General features: G+C 33.8%; 1 protein-coding gene across 42 annotated transcripts in view; it reads right to left on the bottom strand.

Moving 5' to 3' along the window:
• Nucleotides 1–13,676, bottom strand: part of RIMS1 (regulating synaptic membrane exocytosis 1) — a 317,413-nt gene that overhangs the window by 102,533 nt on the left and 201,204 nt on the right. For 13 of the 42 annotated variants that reach the window (XM_083830826.1, XM_083830837.1, XM_083830848.1 and 10 more), the window contains 5 exons: nt 12,285–12,347; nt 8,755–8,832; nt 8,325–8,438; nt 7,774–7,863; nt 1,599–1,682 (listed from right to left, as the gene is read on the bottom strand). The exons of 8 other annotated variants lie outside the window; for them this stretch is intronic. In XM_083830826.1, coding sequence (XP_083686952.1) covers nt 1,599–1,682; nt 7,774–7,863; nt 8,325–8,438; nt 8,755–8,832; nt 12,285–12,347 — 429 coding nt within the window. The remainder of the gene's footprint in view (nt 1–1,598; nt 1,683–7,773; nt 7,864–8,324; nt 8,439–8,754; nt 8,833–12,284; nt 12,348–13,676) is intronic. 21 more of the 42 variants (XM_083830840.1, XM_083830841.1, XM_083830842.1 and 18 more) reach the window with 3 other exon arrangements.

Genomic DNA, 13,676 nt, shown 5'->3' with positions numbered 1-13,676 from the left:
ACTAAGAAAATTAGACTGCTGTTTCTCTGACTCAGAAACTTGCCAATAACATACTCTACATCTTACAGACGCTTTACTGCAATTTGTTTACTAAGCAGTATTAGATGATTTCAGCCTTTGATACATTTGCAGAACTTCGGCTGAAGGCTCATAATCCTGCATTAAGAATGACAGCATTCAGATGAAAACTTAATTTCATTGATATATGATTATGATTTAATTCTAATCAAATCAATGACAATAAATTTTTATCATCAAGTCTGATCCATTGAGTCAAAAACAGTCTTTCCATCAACTTGAAAAATGTGAAGAGAAATTAGTTTTAAAATGCCCCAAACATACAAAGTACATTTGTAAGCTGTCAATAGCTATCCCATAAGAGGGCTCAATAGTAATGTTGGTAAAATACCTAGAAATGCCTTATCTGTAAGAACAGCCAATTTTGAAAAAATCTTTCACAAGTTTAATTCTATAATTTTTAATTACTCTAGTAAAAAGAGAAATGTTATGCAAACACAGTAACAAGTTTCACACTCTCTACAGCTTGTATTGGCAGAATATACCCAGTATCCAGCAAACAAGATAAATTATAGTAGAAATGTACTACTAAATGTATTCTTAAGCAGAACAAAACCACTGGCACTTAAAGTAATTGAAAAAGTTTTATCCATGTATCTGCCTTACAGTTTTAAGAACAACTTCATAAGAGTTTACTGAAGTAGGGGTTATTTACACAAAACATCTGCATCCTTTCATTTACTGTAACACAAAAATCATTACAGTAGTTAATGGGCAAATGTCGAATTTACATTTCAGTAGAAATATAATCTCTGTTTAAAATTATACAGATTTATCAGAAAAAAAAAAAGAGATACGAAAAATTACTACTGTAAAAGCAATGGAACATCAAAACTAATTAGAGTAGAAAGTTCATGACAAGAAAATAAAGAAAGGTACTTCTATTAATCATAGTTGGTATTCAACATTAAAATGTATGTAAAGATCTGGTGGTTTTAACAAAACCTACCTTGTTAGGAAAACCTGTTCCATGACGACCATCCTAATTTAGGACAGAATTTAAGAACACTACCAATTTTTATATACATCAACTAGTAAGTATTACCAAAACTTCCAACAATTCCAACATATCATGGCTCTTTTTTTTTGGTTAAAAAACAACAACAAAAACAAAAAGCACAATAAAAATTAAAATAGACACCTAAAAAAAAACAGGCTCTACAACAAGTACATTATCATATTATAAAGCACCACAGAGAAAATGCCACTGCCAATTACAGAAGCAGGTAAAAATAGACTGAAGAACATTAAGAGATGATGTTCTGTGGTATTAGCCATCTTATTAAATGGCTTGTAACTGCTCCGGCAAACAGAAAATTTGTAAAGACATTACTTCCTAGGTGCTTTAGAACAGTTCAATAAAATGCAGAGATGATATCTAAAGCTGTTATTTTTATTTGGGGCTTCTGGAGTTTAATGGTCTCTCTCTAAACACATGCATACTTTTAAATTTTAGTATACTCCTCTGAGAGTGCAAGATGCAGTAAGCCACTTTTTGACTGGGAGGAGTTGCCTAGTACCTGTCATCCTCCGGAGATGCATGCTCGATATGAATCCTGGGACTAGTAGGTCGTCTCCTCTCTAGGGAGGGGGACCATCTACCCCTGTTTGCCCATTCAATAAAACAGGAAAAAAACAGGATATTTAGTTTGTGATAAAATTAAATATATGCGATTTGGGACTGGAAAAATACCCCAAAAAGTAATGAAAGTGTGTCATTTAATTATTTTTTCTGTTTTCTAATTTCCTGGTATACTATTCTTATGGCTGCTTACTGAAGAAATATTTCAGATGAAACAAAGAGAATGTACTCCCAAAGAAGCAGAATTTTGACTAATTTAAATCTTTCATGTAGTGTACAATAAGTTTTCGAATGTTCTCCAAAGCTAGACTACTTAAAAGCCTATCATCTCCATAGAAAATTGTAATTCTAAAAGCTTTGTAAAGACTGCATTTTCTATTGACCGCTGGCTGGCATATTGTTAAGCTAATCTCTCCTAACTCTTTCTACTGAAAAATGCATCCTTGGTAAAAATGTGGGACTGAGAATTATATGAAAAATTCTGAGGCATAAAGTGACCATTTTCTGGAACACACAGAGAGAGTCATTTTCTGTTCCATTCATCTGCTTATAGAGATGTCTTGCTCTGACTGTAATGGATGTACTGTATGCCTACTAATAAGAAATTCTGCACATTTTAAGAGCTACACTTTTGAGTAAACTATATATGTCACAAAACTGATATAACCACGACCCCCTGAGACAATTGTTTCTTCATATTCTCTTCCCTTTGAAGTTTTCCTAGCAGCAGCACATATGTCAAGAACTCTCATACTGAAGTAGTGCTGAACAAACCAGAGTTCAAGTTTTAGAGCAGTATGGCAGCACTGATTACTTCCCAATAAAGTTCTCTTGCAGAATCAGGAAGATTAAAAGGTTAAGGTGAGGGCTTTGCACTGGTACACTTCTCAATGAATTCTGTTACTCATTTAGGTAACTTTAAAGTACTAGTGCTAATACTAATTTACTGTGTTAATTTAATAAAGCTAATAATACTGTATTTACTGTAAACAATTTTAGATACTGTAAAGGTAAGCTAATTAGCTGCAACGAAGTTGCACATATTTGTGTACAAGTACCAGGTAATTTTTTACATTTAAAAATATATATTGAAAGTGTATACGGCCAACTTAATTTTCTGATCATTTCTCAGTATCCCTGCAGCACGTGACAGCAGATTGTTATATAGGTAAATTAAAAAATAAAAATAAAAAATAAAAAGAAGTCAAGATTGTGAATGAATAGTAGTGTCTTATGTGTTTTTTTTTTCTTTAAAAATCTCATTTTGTGTGGAGCCAGGAGTTGGACTCAATGATCTCTGTGAGTCACTTCCAACTCAGGATTTTCTGTGATTCTGTGATTTAATTTACAATTACATATATAGTATACAAAAGACTGACATTTTTGTGTATTTTGATGTAATGTTATGGGGTTGTAAGAGTGTACGTGTAACAATTTCGAAAAATCAAAATATACTAATTTACAAAAACAGCAAACATTTATGTTAACACTGCAAAACTATGTAATATTCACTTTCTGAGGCATCCTTCCAGTCCACGCAATAAGGAAAAGGGTTTGATTTATGGAACATGCAAATAACAAAGCCTTCAAGGAGATTAGCATAACTTGAACATTGAGGTAGATCAGAAGTTTCAAGAAGAAATAGATCGTAAGCAGCTAGTTTCTTTTTCTCTCCAAAGCAAGAGTTAAAGAAAATGTTAATGCATCAGTGCACTCAAAGCCCTTAATATGCTGATATCCACTATAAGTATCAAATAGCATTTTATAGAATTAACTATGTCATGCAGTATGAACTTTGAGAACATGCTCTTTCACCAAATTTTTAATGACTGTGAGTAGACAATGCAGACAAACATGCAATAACCTATTCCTTTACATGTTTGAAAATAACTGAAAACACAATGCATCATATACCTAATGCAAGCAGTTATTTTACTGTGCATAATTTTAAATGTAAATAATGACGATCAACATTGCTGTTACAGGCATGCAATATAAATGCCTTAATGCTTCAGACTTACTAAAAAAAATACAAAAATTAACATTAAATCAGGACAGGTCTTAACTGGATCAAATGACAGTTCCAACCATTCTGTTATCTACTTATAAGTAGCTAATAGGCAATTGTTCAGCTTTGTATCCTGTTTGGGTGGTAATGACCAGCCAACATTACAAATCCTAGGGATCTTTGAAATGTTTTAAGTCCTACTTCAGTGAATCACCTCAGGTTGAGTCTAACAAAGTTTGGTCACATTTTGCAGACAAGCAGGCTGTTTACATGAACTAATCACCAGGCTTTGCTCCTCAGTGTGCTCCTAAACCTCTTAGGATCAAAGCATACAAGCATTACCAATCTGTATCACTGATTTTGTGCTAACTGCTATTGCGATAATTTGTTGCAACATAAGAAACTCATGTCAATAAGCCATACGTCATATTACTAAGTAACTATCACTTACTACAGTCTTAAATATCATCAGATAATCTAGGGAAGATGCTACTATGATGAGAAAGCACAGGTAAATTGGTTTTGGACAATGCCTATGAGTTTTCCTGACTTAAGGCTAGTCTTTGCACACAGATGTCACTGCTTTAGGACATGGTACACAATTTACATGGGGAAAAAAAAAAAAAAAAAAAAAAACAACAACAAAAAAAAACAGATTTTGAGAAACATTGAAGAAGACAATGAAAACTCACACTACAGGAAGTAGTAGCAGCAAAAACTTTTCATGGCTTTAGAGGGTATCTATGTCTATCTTATAAACTAACATATGTCTTGTAAATCATCACAAACCTCAACAAGACGATTATTTTGACCAAAAAAACTAGGTCAAAAAAATAAATAAATTAATCTGACAGGTATGGTGCAACTGAATTGGTAAAGCCTGGACCTTTTTGAATGTCCTAGTGTACACCATGTCAAAGAGAAATATATGAAGGGTTAGGTTCGGTATCAAACTATTTCATTTAATTAAAATAGTTTGTCTGTATCAGGGCAAGGTCAGTTTGCTAGTCAAATCATACAGACTTTCCTTGTTCAACTGACATAGCTTACAGAAGGAGAAAAGGAATTTTTTGTTTGTATTTAGTGCAACAAGACTTGTATATCCTCGAATTATATATATTGCGAAAAGTACTTTTCTGCCGGTGTTTGTGGATTGACACAACTTTTATCGACACAGCAACATCTGAAAAAACAATAATTACTCCAATCATTCCAAATGACAAAAAATTATATTTTTTGGACTTTAAGTGTTTTCACCAAATGATTAACATGGAGAAATAGGGCTCTATGATCAATCAGTCACACACAGTCAGTATCATTTTGTTAAAAAAAAAATAAAAAAAATCAGGTGGACCATTTTAATTCTTGATCTCAAATATAATCTAATTTATACCCTGTCAGACAAAAGATCTAGCAGAATGGGTAGAAAGAATTTTCCACTGGTAAGTATACTTATAATTTTTTTCAAGAAAAGATATAGTGGCACATTAATAATTCTGCCTGTGTATTTTGAGGGTTTAAAGCCTACATTTAAAATAAAATCTACAACTTCATTCCGTGAATATAAAAAAGAAGCCATGAAAACAACTAACAGCACCTTCAGCATAGGTCCTACACGTATACTGATTAAAAACTAGTGCTTTACAAATTGGACTTTACAAAACCCTAGTGTTTCTCTTTGCTACAAGCAGGACCAGCTACAACTGACAGATGGTTGTATAATCTCTTCTTGAGGAGTCTCCAGCAACAAAGGCTAGACAACCTTTTCTAGATCATCTATCAGAGTGTTTCATTATACTTGCCTTCCAAAAGCTTTTCCTAAAAGCTTTGTGAACCTGTAACATCAATGAACATGTGTTACTGTAATTTAAGTACCTAATGCTTATCTTGCTCAGCACAGACATAAATGCTTTCTACATTCCTTCAACTTAATTCCTGTTCTTCAAACTAGACTCCTCTATCATTACATGAAACTGACAACTAAACTTACAGTAAAGTGTTAGCAGACATTCAACAGTGGAGTAGGAAATCTTCTAAAATTAGTTTACCCCCAAACTAAATGATTAAATGGGTGATGGGGGGGAGGGGGGGGGTGGATAAATATAATATGTTCCTCCACAAATTGGACTGTATTAGGGAGGAAAAAATACAACCCATTTATGTCTAAATATAAAAATAAAAATAAAAATCTTGTCATCCTGTCATTAATCCTCTGACAAAGCCACACATCTTTTTATTTGCAACAAAACCATCATGGAAATACAGAACATGAATTTAATAAAAAAAGAGCTTTTCTGCACCTCCATGAAGGACCCCAAGTGAAAAGCAACTTTTTAGTCATCCTCTAGGACTTATTAAGCAAAGATGTAAAAATTTCAGAGATGGGCATATATTCTCAATCATGACCAGAGACAATTTGGCAAAATCTAGCGCTTAGTAGAAGTAGAGGCCACTAACACAGACTAACCACTTCTCTTTATGAGGAGCACATGAGAAATGCTGCTGATTCTATTTGGTGCCTAGTGGGCAGAAGTTGATATAGATGAATCATAAAGACACAATAGACATAGTTAACATCAGTGACAGATTTAGATTTGAGTTTTGAGCATGTCATTTTAACTACAATATTTTACAGTTGCCAACTACCATTTCTTCGAATATTCAGCTTGATGTCTGGCATCTTGAAATGAAACTACAAAACATACACTGCTTATATCCATACATTGTTGCATTAAATAGCTGCTTACAGATGAATACTACTGTATATATCTATCACACATAGTAATATGATACTACAATAAATTTTCTAAAAAGTCTAGAATGGCATCCTGTGTTTTGCTGGGGGCGGCCTTATTTTTGTCAAAATTTTTGTTTTGGACAACCAGGTACATATGAGATATGATATTATGATATCTTGTGCTTTATCTTAAAAAGGAATGAACTAGCGAAGATCTAGTTGAGATATATCAGCAGGACATGAGTCAGTCCTATCCAACAGGAGCACAGCTTGAGAACAGAACAGTTCCAATCAAGAAGCATCAGGAAGTGAGGGAGGAGGGAAAGGGAAATTCCCCAGCCACGAAAAAAACAAGAGAAACCTTATCTCAAAGAAAAAAGTAAGTTCTCAGAGCCTTTCTTCACAGGTCCTCTCCCACAATAATGTAAATGATGCAACAGTTTTCATAACCATACTGTGGGTTGACTGACAAAGCAATTTCACATAATTAACCACCATATTCATTATGCACTGAACTGCTGAAATTGTAATTGTGCCATAGTCCACTGCAACCTATTATTGCCTTTAGCAAAGCTAAAATCTCGCCCTAAAACAGTATAATTCTTAGCCAAAAAACAGCAGGTGATGAAAAATTCCCTCGTGGAACAATCCCATCTGCCAAACACACCAATAGTATTTAGTTCACCTAAGATTTTGAAGCAAGCTTTTGTAATATTAAAGATTCAGAAAAAAAAAAATGCCTACACAAGTGACACAACAATATTTCATTTAAACTGCAAATGTATCTTCTTAAGACTTATGTGAGCCTTAATATAATGTCACAGAGTGAAAAGAAATCTCAATGCAGTGACTTGCCTTGTAATTGCAAAAGCAGATGCAGCAGATTAGATTAAAGAAGCAATGAAGTTTGGCTGGATGTCTTACGGAAAATACATTGCTAGACAAACTACAGTTCAGGTTTGAAATACAAGTTTTGTCACATAATTTATAAATTATGTCACCACCTTTTTAGCAATCCACAGAGCAGGCAAGAAATAAATGTAATACATTTTAGCAAATGGTGATGAAGATTAACAATCAAGTGGTACTTCATCAAAATACTTAACACTGCAATGCTATTATCAGCATACTGAGGACTTCTGCAAACAATGACATCAGCTTGAACTAAAACAAGGAAAGAAGCCAGAAGCAGTTATAAGCTCCAAGACACAATTTACACGACATACATGAATATAGGAGCAAAAATGTCTACAAATACCAAAGCAGACATGAATGTACAGGAATGTAGAGTACTCATATAAAGAAAAACAAAACTGATAAAAATCACCAGCACAGATGACAAGAAATTCATAAGTTTTTATTTTATACCTTTCTCGTTCTGGTGAATGCAAACTAGTATCTGGTCTCAAGCAGTTGGTACTAGCACTCCTAGCCCTGTCAAGGGAGGGCTGTAGTTCACTAGTGCCAGTGCATTGCATCCAATGGTAGAAGAGAAAGAAAAAGAAAACAAAGAAAGGAATACAATGTTAGATATTAACTCATAAAATAATGCTCTCTTTACAGAAAATGTAGAATCACAATGATTTAATTAAGGAAAACATAAAAGAGCTGACTGGATGACAGTGCCAAGATTTGTTTAGAAAAGAAAACCAAATAAAAGACTGCTAGAATTTTTTTGGTAAGACTGTTGAAATTTTTAAAACTGAATGAGACAGAACATTGTCCACTTGTAAGAAAGTGGAATGAGAAACACCAATCAATCAATCTAAATCCTTATTAAGAGCAGTAAATCTTACGCCAATATAAAAGGATGTGATACACTGTATATTATGTGAAATCACTTTACAATGAAGTTCATTTAGTCTGGAAATCCATATTAAATACCAAACAGGAGAGGTGATTAACCCTCAGTTTCTTACCTAACCGGGAGGTCATCTCCAAATTTCGGTATTCGTGAATTAAGGCAATCACGAAGGAGAGAAATATCCTGTCTAATCACTGATTTGGTCTTAGCACATGCAGGAAGAGTTGAGCTTTGTAAATTAAAATCATTTAAACAAAGTGAAAATAAATTTGACATGTAAGCAAAATTACATACATAAAGAAAAGAAAGTAACAAAGAAAAAACATGCAACATACAATGTTAACCGCAAAGAAAACTACCTTACGGAAAGTGTTTGTCTTTTATATGTAGGGGTTAATTTAGACAGTATGAAGTTATTTTAGGATTATGTCCCTTAACTCTCAGTTACCAAAAACATATGAAAAACTAATTTATTTTATAAGGCAAGACTATTTATTCCCCAAGAAGTCACTAACTACTTAAAGGGGACTCTAAATATTTCTTACCTGTATAGGTTCCAATTAGTACCATTTTCTAGTAAAGGCATCTTGGGTGGTAATGTTTTATAGTGCCTAACAGAACTTCTTGAATGTGGTAGAACAGAAAAGAAAAGAGAACGACATAAAAACAAGCCAGAAATAAAGATAGGTAAAAGTAAGGCAAGACTGACCAGAACTTAAAATAAATGCACAATATTTTACTATATTTATTAGCTGCATGAGTAGATTTCTCAATATATGTTCTCAATTCAACTACCATGATAACTATCTGGGGGACAAATTTTTGTGATTACACTTTTGTTAAAGCAGCCCATGAATTCATGACAATACTAGTACAGCTCAGATTTTGTACTTGTAATGAAAGTAATCTAAATTCCTTCTATTGAGATTTTTAATTAAAATATACAAGCTCTTGTAAAGGATTAGGCTGCTGTTTATTTCTCTTGGTAATGCTTTATTTAGACCTACAGAGACTTTAACTGAGACATGCTTCCAAAGCCAAGCATGAAACACTTGCTAAAAAAGTGATACCACAATGGCAGTTACAGATGTAATAGCACCTGGCATTTCAATGTTGAAGTCTTTCAGAAGTGGTGTATCACCTTCAGCATCTAATTAATTGTTATTAATAATCACAAGCCAATTAAAAAACTAGATCTACTACATCAGCCAGCACTGCAGCTCTCCAAGCTGTATGACAACCATTGGATACCATCACTCACAGTACATGAGATTTTAGAACAGGAAACATTCACTACCCAAGTCACCAAGGCAGAAATATAAAAGCAGACAGTGGCTGCCTAATGGGAATCATGAACGTTCAATGGTTAATTACCAAGTTTTAACAATTTTCCTGACCAGGCCACAGCTGTGCTTCTACTAGCGGAAGGACCTGCAGCCTTGAGGAGTTTGCTAGCTTCAGGAGTGGTCTGTCCCAACAGGACGTTTTGATTCCTACGGAGACTTGGACCTTGGCACAGCTGATCAACATTACAAACCTGGCTACATCACAGTCAGATAAAACAACTCTCTTTCTGGGAACCCTACTGTTTGTAAAAGCCTGAGAAAGTAACAGAGGAGTTTTGACCACTTCTGTTGTGTAGGTTTAGCTGTCATCACTGCTGAACTCTCTAGCAGAGATCACTGTGATGTTGCAAAATGGGAATAAAGGTATGGTTGTCCATCACATCGATCCTATCATAGTAGCAGAGTATGATAGCGGAGAATGAGTACTAGGTGTGAGCTAAGACATGGACTGTGATTTTCCATGGTCTATGGCATAGGTACACTTTTCCTTCCACCATATCTGCTCTAAGTCAGTGGTGGTCAGGATGAGCTGCTAGGAATAATATTGTAAACTGGTGGAGCAAACTAACCATAGATCTTGACTTTGTAGCTTGGACAATCTCATATTAATCTTCTTTCATGTAGCATGAAACACTTAACACATATCCCATTTTATGCTGAAGCTGTCTCAACAATTAATTAAAACATCATTCAGCAAGCTGTCTAGAAAGCAGGAATAATGCTTTATAATCCTGTTTCTAACATGAATAACTGTCAGGCCACTATGAATGAGTAAGGAGGAAAAATGGCAAATAACGCGTGGACAAAATTTTTGTTGAAAGGGTTTTTGAGCATGGGTACTAGTAATTTTCTGGGTATTATTCCAACATGGATTAGGCTGCATAAGCCTCAGAGTTCTATTTAACAGTCAGTCAATTTAATTCTGTTGCCTGCATAGACCCATTCAATATGCTATTAAAAGTACTTTGTTTTATAGTATAACATTACTGTTACTTTAACAACTTCTTACTGTTGTATTTGTTACTTCAATACGTTGTTAATTTATTACTGTAATAATTTATTTTACTAATTTGGGATACTTTGTTACTTTTCTTAATTATAAGAAAATAAGAGCAAAAAAATAGAATAAGGAAAAAGGCAAGGAAGTTCTGCACTCTCTGAATAGAGTCCCTCTTACCTAGCTGCCCATGCACAATTTTCAGCTGGTTAGCTACCAGACAGGCTAGTAGACTTGTAACACAATTGGAAATCTATAGCAGCTAGACAAAGAGCATCAAGAGTTTATGATACAATATTTACTTCATGCATTAAGCAAGAATTTAAACTCTGTCTGTCATTGAAAAATTATAATGAATATTATAATCTTTAATGGGTAAAAGAAAAAGCACAGAGCTGGGGGTGATTAGGGTGTAAAGCTATAGAAAGTGTAGCAAAAAAGAAAAAGGCCAGAAGGAGGAGGCAGAGAAAAATTAGTATTCCATGACAATAAACTGACATAAAATAACAAGGAGTGAAGAGATTAAGCAAAACCTAAAATGTTGAGGCAAAAGCTTTTTAGATGAAATATGAGAATTAAACTACTGATAAGTAAAATTTAAATTTTAATGTAACACATGCAGTGATGCTCAGTTGTGGGTTTTTTATTGTTTGTTTTTAGGAAAGTTATTGTATTTATTTTATTTATTTATTTTTGTATTTATTATTTTACTATTAAACAGTATATCAGAACCCTATCACAGCATCTTTGATGCTGTTTCTAATTTGATGAAGAGAATTAAAACAAGCCAGGGCAAATTAATAAAAACTACTCTGTATAGGGGAATCCTACTCAAAGGAAATGAGTAAGTATATTAAATGGTTTTTAAACATACTATATCAACATGAAGTTCTTAATAACACCCAATTCCTGATTGGAAAAATAGTTAACTGCTTCATTTTTAACACTTGTGGAACACAAACCTTACAGTTTTGTTGATTCTAACTGGAATATTTTTGACAGAATCTGACCTTTATTATTAGCAGAGTTAACAGATGTGGTATAAGAAACAAGGGGGGCATAGTTTTATTTGCTAGATTAAGATATTTCATTTCTGTTTAGTTTCTCAACATTAGGAACAGTTAAGACAGAGAGCTCCAGGCTTTAGGATAAGAGATTATTTAAGATTGAAGATGAGCTCAAACTGCAAAGTTTATGCCTAGATCAACTTCAGAAAGGAAAAATCTATTATGAAACCCCTCAAATCTAGCATTGTGAGGGAGCCTTTAAATCACACCCTCCTTAATCACCTTGCTCTCCTCTACAAATGTTCAAAGTCACCGTGAGATTAGGTGTCACAAGCAAAGATTGTTGGCTTGTGCTTGACTGTAATACAGACATAATAAATGGAAATAAAGGCAAAAAAAAAAAAACTCAAAAAGAACGTCTGAAATTATAATAACACTGCCATGCATTGGTGATCAGTACTTCTGTGACTAGACAGATAATCTATGACAAAAAACAACTGCAAAATCAGAAATTCTTTAGCTGCTGTAATCCTTACTATGGAAGTTTACAAACATACATATACATCTTGATCTGATTTAAAACAAACAAAACAAAACAAGAAAAAAGAATAACTGGCACCTGGATCACAACATACTGGGAAGTTCTGCACGTACTGGAATGCTGGGCACACAAAGCATACACAACTGACCAGAGGTGTTGGTGATTACCAGATTCCTGTATTTACCTGATGGTATGTAGGCACTCTGCACTTCTTCCTCGTTTTGCTCTGGGCAGCATAAGAAGCTCACTGCACAGACAGGATGGGTGGTGAGTGAAACAGATAGAATTATGAAGCATTAGATGACATGGATTATGCCAATGATATGCAAATAAAAACTTAAAAAGAAACAAGAAACTTCCATCCAGATACATAGCCTCCTAATGTTCAAACCCAGACTGCACTTCTCAAAGAATGTGAGCCAAAAAATGCCTGCGGTAACTACATTTTCAAGCAAATCCTTTCACTGCAGCATGTAATTTTGTAGAGTTTCTCCCTTTAAAATTCAGAAGTACTGTGTCAGAGTTCTTCATAAATTCTGTCAGGAATCCCCAAATCAGTTACATTTCTCTAATAACCTCCTTTCTCATAAATCAATTCATGAAGAAACACTTTACCAAAAAAAAAAAAAATAGAATGATGCTTGGTTTTTTATAAGCCACAAAAGCATACATGAAAAAAGCAGAGAAGGTTTGTTACTAATTCACTGCAAAGCAGTTTACAGAAAGAGTAACCAGTTGCCCTTTAGGGAAAAATAGGTGTTCACTGGAAATATTATGTTTGGACAAATACAAATTCTGACTGATAGCTCTTTACAGTATTTTGCAATGCAATCCTAAAGAAAAAAAATGCTTATCAGCCAGACTTCTTGTTTCTTATCGCTTCCAATTCAGAAAAATCAGCCATTGATTCCATTATTCATTTAATGCAACCAAACACATGCTACATCCAAGCAAGATGGTAAAATTAATATATATTTATGCCTATGGTAAATACGATTATGGTATGAAATATCCCTTAAATTAATCCTGTAGTTTTATGCACTTCAGCACAATCAGAAAGACAAAGCCCCCAGTTTTCAAATTACTGTAAGTATGAAAGTAAAGCTGAACTTCATGGAAACATGGTATTTTAAAAGAAGCTGGGAATCATATGAAGTACCACGGTGACAGAGAGAGAAAAGATTACAAAATACAAAAAGTAGCAGTTGTTCCATGTGTTCTGTACTTCATACCATTATAAAGTGACCTATTTAATTGATGTAGATTAGGTAATATTTATCTGAAGTTCTGAACTAGGAAGACTAAAATAATGGCTTGTTAGTCACATGTGAGATTTAAGTTTGTATCTGGAACCGCTAGCCTGATTTTGATGCAACAAAATGTATTAAAGGTGAACTGAATTGGGTTTTTTTTGGATTTTTGCATATTTTTTTTAAATCAAAAATTGTATTCCTAGTCTTAGAGCACTGACAGCATTTATATGCAAGTTTCCAAATTACAAATATATGTGCATTTTAGGAAAAAGTTACCATTTTCTGTAATTAGTTAAGAGTTTTGTGATTTTCTTGCAAGAACT

This window comes from Anser anser (genome assembly GCF_964211835.1).
Source record: "Anser anser genome assembly, chromosome: 3".
Lineage (NCBI taxonomy): Eukaryota > Metazoa > Chordata > Aves > Anseriformes > Anatidae > Anser > Anser anser.
Note: the sequence above shows the minus strand (reverse complement) of the source record. Positions and strands in the feature narration are given on the sequence as shown.